The sequence below is a fragment of the Piliocolobus tephrosceles genome, chromosome 1 (assembly GCF_002776525.5).
Source record: "Piliocolobus tephrosceles isolate RC106 chromosome 1, ASM277652v3, whole genome shotgun sequence".
Classification (NCBI taxonomy): Eukaryota; Metazoa; Chordata; class Mammalia; order Primates; family Cercopithecidae; genus Piliocolobus; species Piliocolobus tephrosceles.
The window spans coordinates 62,548,036-62,568,856 of NC_045434.1; the positions used below are offsets into that span (position 1 = coordinate 62,548,036).

Sequence of the window (20,821 nt, forward strand, 5' to 3'; positions counted from 1 at the left end):
ATAGATGAGACACTTCTTACCGGATATCCAACCAGGTAGGGTTACCAAATTGGTAGTTATCATATCCTAAAATTTAGGCCATCATTTTTCTTGGATCAATGACTTTCTATCTCCTTCAGAGCCTTACTTTATCCATCTACCCAATCTCTTATAATCAGGAGAGCTCTGACTACATATAGACTATGTATTTGTGTTTCTACCCAAGATGGAAAAAGTGTAACTATTAGACACATTGCATTGTACATCAGCCAAGGAGGTATAGTCTTACACATTCTAATAAAAGGGTTTGTGTAGTCAACTTAATAGTGAAAACATTACCAATAATAATATATATGTGTACTCTTCCTTGATCAACCTATTCCTTAATGTTAGATTTTTAAACAAATCCCTTCTGGGTGCCAGCTTACTGCTAAATCAAGGCAAACAATTATTTCCAACATTTTGTTATCATGTTTTAAAGCAATTATTTGCTTTATTAGGATGGGAACTCTGGCTGTACCCTCTCACTCCCTGACCCCAGAATTAACACAGCATTTATTTCACAATATTTGTGCAGGGCTTTATTGAACCAGGGGACACACCCATGAGTAACACTGATTTCTCGTGGTGGCGACCCAGCCGGAGCATGTCAAAATGAGTACCTATCTATTCTATTAAGATAATGGAGGAAAAGAGAAGCATGCCATCAAGATAAAGGAACACAAACTACCACATTACCTTGAAAACAAATCTGAGTATTTGTTATGTGTGAACACATATCAGTGCTGCTTGTGCAAGAAACAAGGCTTTTGAGCTGGAAGGCAATTTCAAAAGACAACACCTGTTTCAAAATAGGGCAAAGAGTTCACAGCTGCATTTTGAAATTTCAGTGTTCACTTTTATTTTGGGATGTTATCCACATAGGCTTAGGAGATGTAAAGACGGAAGAACACAAGAGGACAGATGTGCGTGAATCAAGAAATTCTATTTCCTATTTAAAATTCAGAAAAGATTGCTGCTACATACACTAGGTTGTTAACTGGGTACACTGATCACAGAGCTTCGATAACCCAAGTAAGTGGCAAGGTGTTGATACACTTGCAGAGTATCAACTGAGCCTAGCCGACAGTATCTAAATATGTCCTGAGCCTAGCCCATAGTACCTAAAATTGAGATGGGAAGAGCAGGCATTCCACTATCTATGGAGGACAAACACTGCCCTCTACTGGCAGACTGTAACTGCTATATAGTCAATATGATGAACATTTTCCTCAAGTCACTATCATGAGACATAATCAGAAAACAAAAGCTTTTAAATAATTTGAGGTTTTGTATCTAGGGGTTACCAGGATTTTCAAGCAAACTGAAATATTCAATGAGAAATCTCCTTACTCAATGGTTTCCGATTTTTCCCATTAAATCTTTGATGTAACTCATTGGACTGGTTCAAGTATCACTGTTACTGGGAGATGTGAGAGAACAGCAAAATGCTCAAAAGCTCAATACCAGGAAGAAGTTTTAACGGACCCATTCATACCAAATGGACTGGCTTTAGAACAAACAACTGTGATAACTTAAAGCACACAGAACTGATTCAAACCCTTGTTGTACTACATACTAGCTACATCAGGTGCCACATCAAACCTCAAACTGAACCAGATTATTTTTTACAATATTGGAAGAACAAACACTTGCTGATCTCACACTGTTGGAAAAACTAAATGTAATATGTGTTGCACAACTACAGTGTAGTACTCTATACCAATGTTCGTGGATAGGAGTCTAGGTAGCTCCCAAGTTGTGTTTTACCTCTCTTTATCTGTTTATCCACTTGTTGATTTTTGAAATCCTTTAAATCAGACTGCATTTCTTCAGCACTGTCCTGAAACAGAAAATTGTCTATGTCATCCATAAAATACCTAAGGATTATGAGGAAAAGTAGATGGTTAATGTTCATCCAAAGTCAACTTTAACCTCAGACAACTCATTATATTAAGAAACAAATGTATGTGGGTAGGGTGCTTGCATCTGTAATCTCAGCTACTCATAATCTGAGCTATTGGGGAAGCTGAAGCAGGAGGATACCTTGAGCCCAGGAATTTGAGACCAGCCCAGACAACATAGCAAGACTCTCATATCTCTAAAAAAGAAAAAAATGGCTGGGAGGGGTGGCTAACGCCTATAATCCTAGAACTTTGGGAGGCTGAGGTAGGCAGATCACTTGAGGTCAGGAGTTCGAGAGCAGCCTGGCCAACATAGTGAAACCCCGTCTCTACCAAAAGTACAAAAATTAGCCAGGTGTGGTGGTATATGCCTGTAATCCCAGCTACTTGGGAGGCTGAGGCAGGAAAATTGCTTGAACGTGGGAGGTAGAGTGCGCAGTGAGCTGAGATTGCGCCATTGCACTCTAGCCTGGGTGACAGAGTGAGACTCCATTTCAAAAAAATATAAAAAATGAAAAATAAGGCCAGGTGCAGTGGCTCACATCTGTAATCCCAGCACTTTGGGAGGCCAGGAGTTAGAGACCAGCCTGGCCAACATGGTGAAATCCCATCTCTACTAAACATACAAGAATTAGCCAGGTGTGGTGGCGGGTGCCTGATCTCAGATACTCGGGAGGCTGAGGCAGAAGAATCGCTTGAACCCGGGAGGCAGAGGTTGCAGTGAGCTGAGATCATGCCATTGCACTCCAGCCTGGGCGACAAGAGCAAGACTCCGTCTCAAAAAAAAAAAAAAAAAAAAAAAGTAAAGTTAGCTAGTCACTGATGGGTAACAGGATGCACAAAGCATTTAATTTCAAAGCCAAATTTCCATTTAAATTACAGTATCTAGCTGAAAGGCAAGTATGTAAACAAGAGGAAAAGTTGAAAAGAAAAAAGCCCTAATAGCTACAATATCAGCCCAGTTCTAAAGAGGGATCTTGTACCACATTCTCCACCTAAGGAATAATCTTTAATTCAAAATTCAGTGTAGTTCTTATGGGTATTTGGAATTGAATCCAAGTGTGTTTTTGAGTATAAACATTATCTTTTATTATACATGATTGTGAAACTTTGCTTTCCACAACACTTCATAACCTTGAATGTAAACATGAGAAAAAACGCTAATTAAGAATCCTTATGCACCCAGTCCAGTACTCCCTTAATCAATCAGAAACTGGTAAGTCCACTGCTTCTTGATTCCATCCTGAGGTATTGACTTTTGAACCAAGACATGCTTATCTTTTACCAACAACAGGGATGGTCACTGTTAAAGTTTCTAAATAATTTATTAGGGAAATAAGTTCCCCCAAAGTCAGGCTGGACTGGGAGCTGATTATCAAAGCTGTGTAAGTTAGTGTGTTTACTTTAAAGTATTACAAGAAGTACACAGAGCACACATCTGGGTTATAAAAGCCCTTTTATAAAGCCATTTTTAAACAAAACAAAAAAAAAAGTTTACAAAAGAAAAAAGATACAGAAAAAGAATAACTTGCTTCGTATGTCCCAAAAAGAGAAAAAAATAAAGGGGACTATGCCAACATGCTCAACAATAAAGGGTTCTTTTTCTTATTTTTTTAATACAAAATACAAGCAAAGGATACACATACTTAAAACAGAGCTCAGGAGCAGACACGCAGTCCTGGAAACCCTTCAATAAAAGCAAAGCAGGAGTTTGTTTTTTCTTTGTCTATGCAGATACATACAGAGACTGGGATATGTAAAAATTAAGGATCACAAAAGACCATCACACGATTCTACCAATGCATGTTGCATCTATAATTCACGAACATGGTCAACAAAATCATGTTCACTTCAACCTCATTTCATTTAAATTAAAGAAAAAAACCCTTTAAATAAAGTGGTTACATTCAAACTTTAACTTCCTTAGTACCATGCTGCAGATTTCAGCACTGTTAAGGTATTGCAAGAACGCCCAACCCTCTGGTATCTGATCATGTATCCAGCAACATTGCAGTATGAAGAAAAGAGATGCCCCGGTCTCAGCCCATGGACTAGTTAAAACAGTGAAGCAGGTTCCTGTCTTTTACCCTTCCTGCTCAGAACATAAAAGATTAAGGACTAAAATCAAGCAACTGGGAGTTTTAGAGCTGGCAAAATGAAGTCTAAAAGATAAATCAAGGCAAACAATTACTGAGAACTTGGCTGTTCCTTAACCTGGCAAGTCTAAAAGTCTTTCTTTAATCTTGTAGGAATTAGATGCATAAGGTTTGCTGCAACATGTTCATGGTAAACAAACTAAGTAGAGCTCTTATTTACAAATCTTGTAACAAATACTTCTGGAGGAAAAAGAGAAAAGAATTCACTAAGTTCCAGAAGACAAAGCTTTAATTGCCAGACGTATACAAACACACACTCACACATACACACCCACACAATACTTCAGGGGTTTTTATACATGTTATTTTAGGGCATAAGCTGAGTACTATACCCCCACACCCCATCAAAAAAGGAACAACAAAAAATCCCAATTTTACCCTCCCCCAATAATCTAGAAAACCCTCCCTTCACCCCTGATGTACAAAGTGTATGCACAACGGTGGCATTCTACCAGCCACACAAAGCATGCTCAAACAGATGTCACCAGTTCAGTCACTCCATTGGCATGGCAACAGGCAGGTTTACGGGATTTTTCCCAATAGTGGTTATTACACAGTCAGCACCACTGTGAATTCTGTGAATTTGAAGAAAAAAAAAGAAAAGTATAATTTACGAATTCAGGATTCAAAAAGAATAATTTGTATCAAATTTATCTCAGACAAAGGGAAAACTGGTTGCAACTGAAACTTGGCTATAGCTTGATGTCCCAATATTCAAACAATAAACCAACTCTCCATTTTCAAGTAAATCCAGCTTCATCCACAGAGAAACAGACAATTTTCTAACCTCAAGAGCAACCAGCTTGTTACATTTTCCCTACCCTGTGGCAGGAAATGCGTATTACTTCTGTTCTGTTTAAGTATCTCATTCTAAATGCCATGAAGACCAGAGCCCAGGTTTCTTCCCTTTCAAATTCTTAAGGTGAAAGTTTTTTCTTTTCAGTGCAGCTACCAATGATGCAGGCAAAGATCTGTTCAAATCAGCACAAAGCCGCAACAATGGCCACCATGATCTTTTATAAAGCTTTCCCCGTTGCTCCTGATATTTATTTCTGCTTTTGCCTAACACTCAAAGCATCTCGTAAAAGTTTAAAGAAAAGCACGACTGCCTTCCCCAACCAGTACTTGGAAATCCACTTATTTGAATGTTCACAGATAAAAAAACCATTAAAAAAAAAAGTCAAGTTTAGTCTAGCTGACCATATTCACAAGTGTTAAAAACTTTACTGGTGTATAACCTCAAATTTCACTCTTGATTTGTTATCTACAAGAAAATGCTATTTGAGCCAGTACCAAATTAAGTATTAAACTGAGGATTGAACTGGGGCAAACAGGTTATTGTGAAAACAGTTAGTATGTAAGCTCCTTCAAGAGAAATCAACTACTATTCCTCAAGATTAAAAGATGTCCACACTCATTACATTACCTCCCTACAGGAGGAAACACCCTTTAATTTTCCCGTATGGAATCAACATGGAGTGGAAATATGAAATGGGGAGATGTTTTAGAAAGCAGGACAAATCTACCTACCATTACTGGAATTAAAATGTATCCTCTGGGCCCACTCTATTGATTCCGATCTGAGGTGAGGAGGACGAAAAGCAGCAGCAGGTTACAGAAAGATTGAATAAGGTGTAAGTATGCTACGTATGTCTAGCTGGGGAAGGGGGGATCTGGAAAAAAAATCTTAAGAACTAGAATGTAGTGTCAGTCAGCATAGCTGCCGAAATCTACGTTGTAGAGGTAAACCTAGCAGAGCTAATACAAACAAGCACCTTCAAAGTTAACGTCCCACTTCCTGAGCACTGCAAAATACGACAGTGAATGCTATTGCCATTTCACCATAGGCACACTAGAGAAAAAGAGGAAGGTTAGTCAAGGGTGGTGCCAATGGCCAGTCAGTATCGGCTTACAGCTTGTAATGCATTCTGACATCACTATCAAGCCTGACTATTGAGCACCTGTATCCAGTTGAGTCACCACCACTGTCCTCCTATTTGCATGCATGATTTGAGGGGAAGACTTTTAAAGTGTTTTAAATCATCAATAAAAAGTGGAGAAAACAAAGGTTATTCAGAGCCTGTCTCACTTGGGGACACCGATCCTTCTGTCCAGTCTATCAGAAATATAGAGTACATTTTTTAATCTAATGAATTAATTTTAAAAGGGACTCTAAACAAGAAGCACAATCAAATGCACAAAAGTAACCTAGAAGACATGATTACCTCTAAAATATGTGCATATATCACAGAGATGTTAGTGCAGATTAATATATTAAACAGACTGTTACACAAACAATTGAGGCTGAAGTTTTAAAAGCGCCCTCCCCCCGAATCTTCACGAAACATAACCTAAGAAAAGCCCACATGTTACTAGGAATGTAAGACTTAAAATTATAAACTCCTAAAAAATAGAAGTGCATGGTGGAAACACTGATCGGTCTTTTACTATATGAACATAAACCTCTTTGTTAAAAATGGATACCTGAACAAACCCATTTAGGCAAATAGATTAATCTTTAACACCCTCATTACAAAGTTCACAACTCTGAATTTAACCATCATGAAAGAGAATGATCCAACTGCTATTTATGTTCAAGTCCTGTATTTTTGGCCATGTACTGAAAACTCCTTATTCATTCTTTAACACACAGTGCAATAGCAAAATGACTTTGCCACTGTGTGTTTTTTAAAAAAAAATCAGAGTAAGCATGTTCCTAGTAAACCACAAAGCAGGATATTGAGGAAGCAAATCTAGATTAAAAGGCAGGAAAAAAAAAAGGCAGAAGTTAAATTTCACTAATTTTTCAATTTATTAGCATACCAGGACCCTTTAAACCTTGTTCCCATTAGCGCCTGGTATCAGATGTGAAGGATCAAACCTATGGATCTATGTCCTGACTGCTTTTATAAGGCATGCAAAAAGTCTGTTATCAACTGCACACAGGCCTGCTAAAATGCCTGGTTTATCTAGTCCCTCCGCTTTAAGCAGCATAAGCAGTAAAGCAGGGGTTGGACCAACTAAAAAGACAAGAGCTAACTGAATTGTATGGGAGCAGCATTTAACATATTCCTAGTCAAGGACAGGATGGGAAGTAAGTGAAGAATAGGGCCAGGAAAATAGTGTCCTATAGCAGAGGTGGTCGGCACTCAGGGCAGAGTGTGCAGTGGTGCCCTACGAAGCAGCAAGATCACAGGGATGTACTTCTTATCACATTTCTATGAAGAAATGGGAAGATCGGGGTATGAAAAAGAAAATGTTCTAGCCCCAAATAAAAGCAGAACATGGTGAATGGGACCTGAATGCACATTTATAGCACAAAAGAATGTCAATTCTATCTCATAAAGGAAAAATCTCAACTCTTTGTGACTGAGTTTCACATTAACTGGAACTTTATTTGCTTAAAACCCATTGTCAGTTTGAAAAGAAATCCACTGTGACGTGTAGACTGATCTTGTTGATTAAATTCTAGAGTGTTTTTTTTTTTTTTTGATTCTTGGTAAAATTTTATCCAAAAAACAGGATACATATATATTTAGAGAAGGAAATATGAAATCAAGAGTGATTTCAGTTTTGGCGGCCCTTGCTTATTTATTTATTTATTTAGCTCCCTAAAGACTGTAGCAGGATAAAAGGATCACTGGCTCCAAGTCTCTTTGAGATAACAAGTGATGAAATAAAAAAGAAAGCCCACACCCTCAAATAAAGTCAGGTAACCCCATTGCCCACCCTCCCCACAAGGTAAAAAAATGAGTACTTTTAGTAACAGTTCAGAATTCATCTTTATCTCCTACCTGCCTCATCAGTGGAAGTTTAAGGTCATGATTTTTTTTAGATATTGATACCTGTGTCTATAGACAAATAAACTCTATTAGATGACAATTGATTTTTTAAAAGTCCAGGCAGAGAAAGGAGCAATCATTTTGAACTAAAATCTATGTTTTTTGATTACTATTCAACTTGCTATTTTTTAGCAAAAAGCAAAGTTTCAATAATGTTCATCTCAAATCTTATTGCTTTACAACTGTGGTACACCTTTCATTAAAAACAAAAAAATGAAGCAGTCAATTCAGTGATTAATTTGACATGGCTTTCATTGGGAAAGGGGAGGGCTGGCAAAGAGACCAATAGACAAAAAGGTGACTTAAACACTTAAACATACAATGGTTTGCTTTAAAAAAAAAAAAAAGAGAGAGAGAGAAATGTTACTTTCAACAAATGGAAAAAAGCACTGAAAGCCCATGAGTCAAGCCATAGCCAAAACCATGTTCTATCTTAAGTAGGTTCTTTTTTTTCCTCCCTCTTTTTTCTTTTTTTTTTTTCTTTTTTTTAATAAAATCTCTCCCCAGACCATCATCACTTCTAATCCTCCCCAGACGGGGCTTCATCTTCAGACCCTTCATCCCCAGATTTCTCGGGTGGGGGGCTTGTAGATGTTTTCTTTTCTGGCGGGCTTTCTGGTTCCTCATCTTCTTCTTTGGGAGAAGGAGTCTTTTCCTTTGATGCCTTTGAAGCTGTGGGGCGACCCACTTTCCCTTTGCCTTTCACTGGACTTGGCGTCACTGAAAATAGAAAAATAATTTGCGGAAGGGAAGAGAAAAAAATGTCTTTAATACAAGTCAGCTACAAAATAAAACAATCTGTAAGAATAAAATCTATAAAGACAATACGCAACTTACTAAAAATCAAGGTGGGCACGAGGGAGTGCATATATCCCTAAGTAAATCTAGCTCAATTTCTAAACTGTTCATAAGTTACTATACTATGTTGCAGTATTTCCCATCAGTTTTTACCAACACTCTATGATGTTAACAGTAATCCCTGTAATGAAGAAGCACGTGCACAACATCCTTAATTCCTTGGTAAACTAACAGTTGTTTATGCTAAAAGTTGTTTATAAAAAGCAGGTCAAAAAGAGGGAAGGAAAAGAATTAATCTGATCAGAAACTAAAGCTATCAAATAACGCTTGATAGTTCCATCATTCTTAACAGTAGGAAGTGATAAACAGAAGTTTAACAATGAGTAGTTCTACCTAACAGAATAAAACCACCTACACAAAAAGCAAATTGATTTCTGATTTAGTTAACAAATTAGTTCCAACTAGGAGAACCCATTAGGGCGCAGAAAAAAATTAACTAATGTCATCAAGTGTGGTTTTATTCTGATAGCACAGAGGATGGGGTAGAGTTCAGAACATGGAACTTAAATGTATTACTCTAGATTTGTGCATTTTCATAATTAAGTCTTTGCTGGCTGCTGAGACTGTGATACCAGTGAGGAAAAAAGAGCAGTAACAGGTATGATGATACAGCATTTCTACCACTGTGTCTGAAACAAATAGATCATTCTCTGAAATCTCGCTCAAGTACTGGCAATAGTTGAAGAACATGGCTAAGCCCACTAGACTCTTAAACAGGCTAGTGTCTTTATTAATAAGAGATACTTCCAGTTGCAGAATACAAGACCCTTTTAGATTTCTTGTATTCCTGCTAAACATCAGGTCAATGCCAAATCCTAATGAAGAATTTCTGTATTGAAAATAATGTTTCTCAAAATTTTTAAAGCAGTACATTTAATTTCACTTCTGCAGAACTTACCTGTAGCCTTTAGCCTGGGTTTGGGCATTTTCTTTTCTTTTCTTTCAGGTTTGGACTTCTTAACCATCTTTTTGTTTTTCTTTTTTGAACTGCCATAGTCACTATCATCATCATCTTCCATTAGGAAATCTTCATCGCTGCCGGAATCTTCTGAGAAGAAAGAAGAATTTCAACGTCTAACTTAATGTACGTATCCTTCCAAGTGAAAAAGGAAGAGAGTATAAGAATGACTAGAGGATGGGATGGGAGTCAAACACCCTTGTATTCTATTTGGAGCTGTAGCACCAATTTGACTGGAGTCATCACTGGCCTCAGTTGTCAAATGGATTTTGCATGCACCTTACATGAGAGAGTTACATGAGTGATGTGTTTGAATAGACTGAAAACAGGAAGAGTAAGAGCTAATCTGAATCAAAACTGAAACTATCAAATAACTTTTGGTAGTTCCATCACTTTCATGTAGTACTGGTTGAGACCAGGGAAACAAAACTGAAATAACAGGGCCTTTTTGGTCCAATTATGAATAAGTGAAACAAAAAAACCAAACATGAAACAAAAATACACAGAATTAATTAATCTGGGCTGGGCGCCGTGGCTCATGCCTGTAATCCCAGCACTTTGGGAGGCCGAGGCAGGCGGATCACGAGGTCAGGAGACCACAATGAAATCCCTCTCTACTAAAAATACAAAAAAATTAGCCAGCGTGGTGGCGGGCACCTGTAGTCCCAGCTACTCGGGAGGCTGAGGCAGGAGAATGGCGTGAACCTGGGAGGCGGAGCTTGCAGTGAGCCAAGATAGCACCACTGCACTCCAGCCTGGGCGACAGAGCGAGACTCTGTCTCAAAAGAAAAAAAAAAAAAATGAACTAATATGACTAACCTGTGAAACACCTAACTTTTGTTATGAACATTTTTTTTTTTCTGTGAAAAGAGGTCTACAACCTCCTCCACCAGGGCAAAATACAAATCTCTATCACAGTGCCTAATGTGACTGTTACTTAAGCAACTGTACATTCAGTGTTTGAACACAAACATCATTAAATAAAGAGTGCAACCATTACAAATGGTGGGCAATCATGAGAATCTCTGAACCTTTAAAATATTAACAGGAACCAACACAGTCATCTCTTTTAACAGGGAGTAGCTATCCAATTTAAGGGACTGGTTATAACATTTAGCATCCTAGAAAATGCCAAAGTAACCAAGGTCACAAACTACAATTATGACCAAACGACCAAAGTACACAAAACAACTTCACATACTCTCTTGGAACGGTGCCTCATCCTCCTCTTCTTGTTCTTCCTCACTGCCCACATCTTCCATGAGCATCTCCCTCTGTTTAGAAGCTGCTTTAGACGCCGCCTGCCGTTGCTGGCGCACATTTTTATGATCTTCTTTTTCATCTTCACTATCCTCTGCAATATCAGAATTACCATGACATAATGATTAAAGAATTTTGTATTTGACAAGATAGTGCAAAAGATTAATAATTGACTGAAAATTTAACTGACTGAAAAAGCCAACATAGAGGCCAATATAGGATATAATCTGCAGCTTTATTTCATTGTAAAAGGGCAAATTCTATCCTTCAACATTTCTGCAAAATGATGGAATCAACTCAAATGCCCATCAATGATAGACTGGATAAATAAAATGTGGTACATACACACCATGGAATACTATGCAGTCATAAAAAGGGAAGGAGATCATGTCCTTTGCAGGGACATGGATGGAGCTGGAGGCCATCATCCTCAGCAAACTAATGCAGGCACAAAAGACCAAACACTGCATGTTCTCACTTATAAGTGAGAGCTGAACAATGAGAACATATGGACACAGGGAGGGGAACAACACACACTGGAGCCTGTGGCGAGGGAGGGGGCAGGGTAGGGGGATGGAGAGGGAGAGCACTAAAAAATAGCTACTGCATGCTGGGCTTAATACCTAGGTGATGGGTTGATGGGTGCAGCAAATCACCATTGCACACATTTACCTATATAACAAACCTGCACATCCTGCACATATATCCCAGAACATGAAATAAAAATTAAAAAAAAATTCTACAAAATGTATAAAGGAGGACCTAAATTCACAAAGAATGAGCTTGGACAAGACTATGTACCCACTATTACATATAAAGTAACAAAGACATGTAATTTTAAGCAGTAGCTAAGCTGAATTAAAGCGTGAACACATAACTCCTATACTTTAAAGTTACATCATTGCTTTGCTCTAAAATTCTCAATTACATTCAAATCTACGTTCACTGTTTTTAAAAGCTAAAGTTAGAAAAATATCTTAACATAGTATGAGAGGGAAAGAATGTCTTCCAATAATCTTTATTCTAAGACATAAAACATGAAAACCCTAAAATAATGTCAAACTGTTATCCTTTATAATGAATGGCTTGTGACCATTTCAATTTAGAGGGGACTGAGGAAAATCTTTTTTTTTTTGAGACAGAGTTTTGCTCTTGTTGCCAAGGCTGGAGCGCAATGGCGCAATCTTGCCTCACCGCAACCTCCACCTCCTGGGTTCAAGCGATTCTCCTGCCTCAGCCTTCCGAGTAACTGGGATTACAGGTGCGTGCCACCATGCTCGGCTGATTTTGTATTTTTAGTAGAGACGGGGTTTCACCATGTTGGTCAGGCTGGTCTCAAACTCCTGACCTCAGGTAATCCATGCTCCTTGGCCTCCCAAAGAGCTAGGATTACAGGCGTGAGCTACTGTACCCGGCTGGAAAATCTTTAAAATACATATTTAGATCAATTAGTGAAAGATGTTTGGAGAAGCCTATAAAAAATTTACTTTCACATATTCTTAGAGTCTATTAATTAAAAATAATTTTTTAAAAAAATTTGGAGTCACTCTGTCGCCCAGATTGGAGTGCAGTGGCACAATCTTGGCTCACTGCAGCCTGTGCCTCCTGGGTTCAAGCTATTCTCCTGTCTCAGCCTCCCGAGTAGCTGGGACTACAGGCACCTGCTGCCATGCCCGGCTAATTTCTTGCTGTTATTGTTGTTTGTTTGTTTGTTTAAGATGGAGTTTCGCTCTTCTTGCTTAGGCTGGAGTGCAATGGCGGGATCTTGGCTCACTGTAACCTCTGCCTCCCAGGTTCAAGTGATTCTCCTGCCTCAGCCTCCTGAGTAACTGGGATTACAGGCACCCGCCACCACGCCTGGCTAATTTAAAAAATTTTTAGTATAGAAGGAGTTTTGCCATGTTGGCCAGGCTGGTCTCGAACTCCTGACCTCAGGTGACCCACCAGCCTTGGCCTCCCAAAGTGCTGGGATTACAGACACGAGCCACTGGACTCAGCCATATTTTTGTATTTTTGATAGAGACAAGAGTTTTGCCATGTTGGCCAGGCTGGTCTTGAACCCTTGACCTCAGGTGATCCACCCGCCTTGGCCTCCCAAAATGCTGGGATGGCGAGCATGAGTCACCATGCTCAGCCTAAAAAAAACTTTTTTAACACACAGTTGTGTTTGTGAATAAATTTGGTTAAAGGGTAGGCTGCCAGCCTATTGCCTCTAGAGTAAACCATATTTGCATTAGTCTCTACCTACAGCCCTTCTCCTCAAGTTTTAGGCTCCCTTATTCTGTCAAGGTTAAGTGGTCACTCTTTTGAAAACACTTCTAGTCCTATGAGCCTTGCCATGGTCAGTGTTCAAGTCATCTCTTTCACTTTTAAAAATCTCATCTAGAGACAAACAGAATAAAGCTGACACGGCAGACCCAAAACTAAACCCACTTGGTAGAAGCTTAGCTTAATACTAGTACAGAGTTATTTATCCAGAAGTGCTCAATGAACTAGCAAGTGTAAGAGATTCAAATTAGGATTTACAAGGCAGATGAGTGAAAGCATGTACTGTATTATCACAGGATCACCAGATAATGCAAAATTGATTAATACAGTTTCTTTTCAACTTAGGTAGCCAGATAGCATACTTGAACAGACAGGAAAGCAAAATAGCTAAGCAGAGTGAATTTAGCCGAACTTTGTCTCTCCCCTTTGTATTAGTTAAACAGCAGTCTCATTTAAAGGGAGATCCAGGGAGACAATAGCAAGGGAATGTAAGTCAAAACTAACATGGATGGAAGTAATATGGATTAAAAATCTCAATTCTTACAAGATTAAATTTAAAAATAAATACCAACAGCAAGTAGAATCATCAGGACTGAACATTTTATTTGGCCATGGAAACTCCCTATTAATTCATATTAATTCTTTTAAGTTAAAATTTTTACAAAAAAAGCTTTCTCTATGGCTACTGTTTCAAAAGACTATGTCTCCACTAAAAACAGTGGAATGAAACTTTCATTTGCTTTTCCACCCAGAGTCCACCACTCCCCCTTTTTAATGCCTCTATTTTACCAAGTTTTATATTTATATATTATTGTATTTAACTTGATGTCTTTTGTTTATGTAAATGATTTCTAATATTGACCATGCATAATAATGTGTAGATACTTAAAGAAAACCAAGCCCCAACATCCCGAGATCTATTGAATTGGAAATTTTGGGACAGGACCCAGAATATGCACTTTTAAAAAGATTCACAGATGACTGTAATAAGCCACCAGGACTGAGAATCATTAGGAGCTCTTGGAAGATGGAAACGTCTTTGTAATCCCAGATTTGCAACAGTACCTGGCATACAAATCGCTTATTAAAACATCTAATAAAATAATATATAAATAGAATTATACCTCTTACATTTAAAATAGTTTACTACCTGCTGAGTGAGAATCATCCTTCTTGGTCTTCACATCTTTGTCTTCTGAGTCCTCACTATAAAGGGAGGCAAAAAAGCAAATGCATGTAAGTCTTAGCTCAAAATCTAAGTGAACACAGATCTCTGATTTCTGACTTGAGAAGAAGTGAAAAATACCTCTTCTATATAAAATGTTCAAACAAATGCTAAGGAGTACTTTATTTCCTTACTTTACAGGGATGCTGGTGAATAAGCACAATTTTATCTACATTACAAAATACTGCTTCCAAAGACTCAAAGGAAAAAAAGAAGGTGTCTCAACACAGGCTGGAATTTTTTCACCTACGGACAAAGCTTGGTTCACAAGAATATTTAATAAGAAAAATATTCTTGAATAGAGGCAGAGTATAAAATAGTAAAATACTAAAAGATCACTAACTATACATGTGAAAAACTGCTAAAACATCTACAATTATTAAAAGGAATTGTAGTCCGGGCGTGGTGGCTCATGCCTGTAATCTCAGCAGTTTGGGTGGCTGAGGTAGGCAGATCGCTTGAGGCCACGAGTTCAAGACCAGCCTGGGCAACATGGTGAAACCTTGTCTCTACTAAAAATACAAATATTAGCTGGGTGTGGTGGTACATGGTTGTAATCTCAGCTACTCAGGAGGCTGAGGGAGGAGAATCACTTGAACTCGGAAGGTGGAGGTTGCAGTGAGCTGAGATCACACCATTGCACTCCAGTCTGGGCAACAGAGCAAGACTCCATCTCAAAAAAAAAACAAAAAAACAAAAAACAGGAATTGTAGTTCAGTTATCTAACTTACAATAAGCCTAAAAATTTACCTAAAACAAAATGGAAAATAAATTGATTGAATTATCCCTTATTAATATTTCCTTCCAATATTTCTTTGTATCAGAAATATCAACATATAGTCCTGCCTGGTGGTACCATAGAGAAAATAAAAGTGAGCTCAAAATCACTCTGCAAAGTAAAATAAGATGTTAAGGAGCTTCAAAGCTCAATGGGAAGTTTTTAAAAACAATTTTTAGTCACAACCAACACATTATGTCTTCATAAGTCTTAACTCCAGAATCTGGATTCTAGTATCCTATCTCTCTTTGTTAATTTACATATTTTTAAAAATAGAGATGGGGTTTCACCATGTTGCCCAGGCTGGTGTCAAACTGCTGAGCTCAAGTGATCCACCTGTCCTGGCCTCCCAAAGTGCTGGGATTATAAGCGTGAGCCACCATACCCAGCCCCTAGTAGTCTATCTCTTTGTCATTAGTTAGTTGTATGATCTTAGGCAAATCACTTGGTATTCTTCAATGCTACAATTTTACGATTCCATGCAAAATTTTGAAGAACAAAAACCAAAAACTCGCACATAAAAACTGCCTTCAAAGTTTTCCTTTCTCAAATAGCAGGTCTTATAAATCACTTTTGGTATTCCCCATAATCTAGACCACACTCAAATGAGAAAATACTGAATCCATGATTCCTAAGCAAAGAGAATGACCAAACATATTCTTTTACTAAGCAACTTGAATCCAAGACACTTTATAATTCTGAAATCTGTGACTGTTCTGTATAAATGTTTTTTATGCAAAATAAGCACCAAATTCATAATTCTAACACAATGATGAATTATATTATTTTTTCTACCTCTTTGACTGACTTTATAGACTACATTAATCTTTGAGCACCACTACAGCAAAGTTAAGTGAAGGCTGAACTTTGAAAACAAAAATCAACAGAGCACTGGTCTGAGAATAAATACACAAGGCATACAGATAGGAATAAAACCTATATTTATTTCAATCCTTCCAGCACTTAGAATAATAAAATCAAATGACTGCAACAAGAAAAACTGTAAACTAGAAGTTAATTATGTAAATGAGACATTATAACATGCCACAAAGCAGGTCTTTCCTAGGAGAAATAAGATAATGAACATAATGAAAAATAGTTGTGAGTTGGGCTGCCATATAAAACTGTTTGGCCAGGTGAGGTGGCTCATGCCTGGAATCCAGCACTTTGGGAGGCTGAGGTGGGCACATCATGAGGTCCGGAGTTCAAGACCAGCCTGGCCAACACTGTGAAACCTCGTCTCTACTAAAAATACAAAAATTAGCTGGGTGTGGTGGCAGACGCCTGTAATCCCAGCTACTCAGGAGGCTGAGGCAGGAGAATCACTTGAACCCGGGAGGCGGTGGTTGCAGTGAGCCGAGACCATACCACTGCACTCCAGCCTGGGTGACAGAGTGAGACTGTCTCAAAAAACAAACAAACAAAAAACTGTTCTAGGCTAGGCATGGTGGCTCACACTTGTAATCCTTGCACTTTGGGACGCTGAGATGGGAGCATCGCTTGAGCCCAGGAGTTTGAGACCAGCCTGGGCAACATGGCCAGAGCCTATCTCTATTAAAAACAAACAACAACTATGTTAGACATATACCAAGAAGCTCTAGATGGCTTGTTCCCCAACAGTATAATTCTGTATTATTTTTCCTTAAAAGCACATTTCTGAAAAGTTCCAGCAAAAAAAAATATTAGAGGTTGTCAACATAAATAAAACTACTAAGTAAATATATGAATTTAATAATGATTTTGGTGCTCCAAGATTCTTAGGAGAACTAGTGAGAAATATTTCATTTATTTGAACTGCTCATTTGTAATAGTATTATTTGGAAGCGGTATAGAGCTCTAATGGTTAAAAAATGTACTTTGGAGTCCAACAGACATGGTTTCAAAACCTGTTTGTCCATTTGCTGGATAACTTTGGTTAAATCACAGAACCCCTCTAAGTTAATATTTACCCAAATAGAGATGTTGTGAGAATTAAATGATAGTGTATGTAAAACACATAATAGAGACTGTCACATAATAATCATAAACAGTAGCCATCATCATCACTATAATCACCATTATCACCAAGAAGGTCTTAAAGTTACGTTATACTGAGTGTGACAGTGTGTATACCTTTAATAAGAGGGCAGAAATTACAATATCCTGTTTTTTTTTTTTTCCCCCAAGACAGTCTTGGCTCTGTCACCTGGGCTGGAGTGCAGTGGTGCAATCATAGCTCACTGCAGCCTTGAACTCCTGGGCTCAAAGGATCCTCCTGCCTCAGACTCCTGAGTAGCTGGGGCTACAGGCAAATGCCACCATTCCCGGCCAAATTTTATATTTTTGTGTAGAGACGTGGTCTCCTTATATTGCCCAGGCTAGTCTCAAACTCCTGGCCTCAAGTGATCCTGCTACCTAGGCCTTCCAAAGTCCTGGGATTACAAGCATGAGCCACCGTGTCCTCCTAATATCCTGGTCTTATGAGGCAAACTTATTGTTAAAATCACAACTCATTTGTAAAACGAAGGGAAAAGAAACTCTCCAAAATGGTTAAATTATTTAAACAAAGGAGAATTGATTATGAGACAGCAAAATGCAGCAGGCTATACAACTTAAGATTCTACAAGCTGGCCGGGCGCGGTGGCTCAAGCCTGTAATCCCAGCACTTTGGGAGGCCGGCGCAGGTGGATCAAGAGGTCAGGAGATCGAGACCATCCTGGCTAACACGGTGAAACCCCGTCTCTACTAAAAAATACAAAAAACTAGCCGGGTGATGTGGCGGGTGCCTGTAGTCCCAGCTACATGGGAGGCTGAGGCAGGAGAATGGCGTAAAACCCGGGAGGCAGAGTTTGTAGTGAGCTGAGATCCGGCCACTGCACTCCAGGCTGGGCGGCAGAGCGAGACTCCGTCTCAAAAAAAAAAAAAAAAAAAGAAAAAAAAGATTCTACAAGCTTTAGTTATAATTGTGCCAGTGATTTGTGATTGAACAGGATATATCACTTATTTTTTGTTATCACTACAATGAAAGTGTCAATATTAACCTTAGATAACAAATTATATACTCAAGCACAGCCTGAGATAATATGAAATATGCAAAATATTAAGTGGACAGTAAGTACTTTTCAAAAGTATATGAGATTCCAACAATTTAGAGATCAGAGACTACTCTCATCTCAGAGTGGTGACAATGTAAGTGGGAACAGAAAAACAATGCCTCTTACCTATCTTCCTGTGAATTCTTTCCAGATCGCCTCTTATTTTTAGCTTCTCGGGGAGATGATCGAATTTTCTTAGTGGGAGGGCCCGAATCTCTTCCATAATCTTCATCTAAACAGTGTTTTTCAAACTTAATTAACTATGATTTTTGCATGTTAAAATCACCACTATATTTACTGACATAATTATCTCTCATGCTGTTTAAATGGTGAGAAGAGCAGGATTTCCCAAATAGTTTCTTTCAGTTTTAAAAAACTAAATTATTTCCAAACCCAGTCCTATCACCTTAACTTCATTTTTGCATATTACCCTCTAGTCCTTATGATATATATTTCATCTATTTTTAGCTAAGCCTCTCTTATCATTTGATACCCTCCCCTTTTGAGTTCAACACGTTCACACTTATTTGAAAATTATCGTAATATGGTTATATTACCAACATTTCAGGAAGTAAACACAATTATTATTAATAAGCAAATTACTTTTAAACTAAAGTATTAAATACAACATAATCTTGCATTTGAAGAAAATATTTCCAATTTCAAAAGCCCTATAAAACTAACGAAAATGACTCTACCTTAAAAGGAAATTATTTCCAAAACCGTTTACTGCACCATTTACACTCACACACACACGATGGCGAGATGCTGGAAGTAGTCCGGAGCATCAGCAATTATTAAGTGGTCAGAAACATTATAAATTCCATTATGGGATATTATATAACCATTGATAGGAATTTTCCAAATACCTTTTAATAACATAAAATACTCAAAATAAAAATAATAGTATATCACATATTAACAGGATTATTCTAAGTAAATATGAAATACAAACATTTGAAACAATTCCTGACATGTAGCAAGCATTTAATAAATATTAGTGCTACACATTACATTTTTTACTCTTCTTTGTATCTTTCAGTATTTTCGAAGTCTTCCCAAAGGGCACATATTATCTTTATAAATAAAATTTAGAATAAGAAGAAAGAAAAAAGAATAGTAAACATATCTGGAAAGTAGTGAGATTAAGGAGACAACTCTGAAAAAACCTCTTACGGCTAAGACTTAGTTACAACACTCATTCTGTGATGAATTAGTTCACAAATCAAAGCTGTTTCACAAAACAGACTCTCATCTTAGTTGCTTTATTATGGAAAAACATAATACAAAGGCACAAGTTTTATTGTAATAACAGCAGGAGCTTTTTTCCCCCCTGCAAAGTACTGGGATTATAGGCGTGAGTCACTGTGCCTGGCTTGTAGAATAATTTTTTTTTTTTCCCAGACTGGGTCTCTCTGTTGCCCAGGCTTGAGTGCAGTGGTGCCATCTCCTCTCACTGCAACCTCTGCCTCCTGAGTTCAAGCGATTCTCCTGCCTCAGCCTCCAGAGTAGCTGGGATTACAGGCGCATGCCACCACTCCCGGCTAATTTCTATATTTTTAGCAGAGATGGAGTTTCACCATGTTGGCCAGGATGGTCTGGAACTCCTGACCTCAACTGGTCCGCCCACCTTGGCCTCCCAAAGTGCTGGGATTACAGGCGTGAGCCATGGCGCCTGGCTGACAGCAGGAGATATTTTAAGTAATGAACACTATATCAGAATTACTGGACATTTAAACTTTGGACTCCAAAACCAAGAAAAAAATTGTTTAATGTTTATTATAAATGATTTACCATGGAAAAGTTAAAATCCATGTAAGTTCAACTTTTGCTTTGGTTGACACAGATCATGACATAGTTTCGGTAAATACTTTAAAATAAAAAAGTAAAATTTATTTCAAAAGCATAATAAAAGTATATAAGCTGGTAACCTCCACTGGTCCAACTTACAATTTGTTGAAACCATAAAACTTACCTGCATCATCAGATTCCTGAAACTGTGAGTAATCAACAACCTTCCTATTTCTGTAGAAAGAAGAGACTCCAATTAAAATCATAAAACTGTAGGATTTTTCTAAGACATCAGAACACACATTTCTCTTTCATAAACAGAACTGAAGTAGCTCTTTGAAAACTATTTAATTGCCAGGCATGGTGGCTCACACCTGTAATCCCAGCACTTTGGGAGGCCAAGGTGGGCGAATCACCTGAGGTCGGGAGTTCGAAATGAGCCTGATGAACACAGAGAAACCTCGTCTCTACTAAAAACACAAAATTAGCCAAGCGTGGTGGCACATGCCTGTAATGCCAGCTACTTGGGAGGCTGAGGCAGGAGAATCGCTTGAACCCAGGGGACGGAGGTTGTGGTGAGCTGAGATAGCTCCACTGCACTCCAGCCTGAGCAACAAGAGTGAAACTCCGTCTCAAAAAAAAAAAAAAAAGAAAAGAAAAGAAAATTATTTAATTAATTTTTTGAGACA

The 20,821-nt window shown here is 38.1% G+C and overlaps 1 protein-coding gene across 2 annotated transcripts in view; it reads right to left on the reverse strand.

Annotated features, from left to right (window-relative positions):
- Positions 1–3,361: 3,361 nt before the first annotated feature.
- NUCKS1 (nuclear casein kinase and cyclin dependent kinase substrate 1) overlaps positions 3,362–20,821 on the reverse strand; it is a 37,365-nt gene continuing 19,905 nt past the window's right edge. Inside the window, exons 2-7 of one of the 2 annotated variants that reach the window (XM_023187020.1) lie at positions 20,317–20,366; positions 18,468–18,573; positions 14,415–14,470; positions 10,938–11,090; positions 9,677–9,823; positions 3,362–8,640 (exon numbers count right to left, since the gene is read on the reverse strand). In XM_023187020.1, the coding sequence (XP_023042788.1) occupies positions 8,441–8,640; positions 9,677–9,823; positions 10,938–11,090; positions 14,415–14,470; positions 18,468–18,573; positions 20,317–20,366 (712 nt within the window). In that variant the 3' untranslated portion in view covers positions 3,362–8,440. Of the gene's footprint in view, positions 8,641–9,676; positions 9,827–10,937; positions 11,091–14,414; positions 14,471–18,467; positions 18,574–20,316; positions 20,367–20,821 lie in introns of both variants that reach the window. The other variant, XM_023187019.1, reaches the window with a different exon arrangement.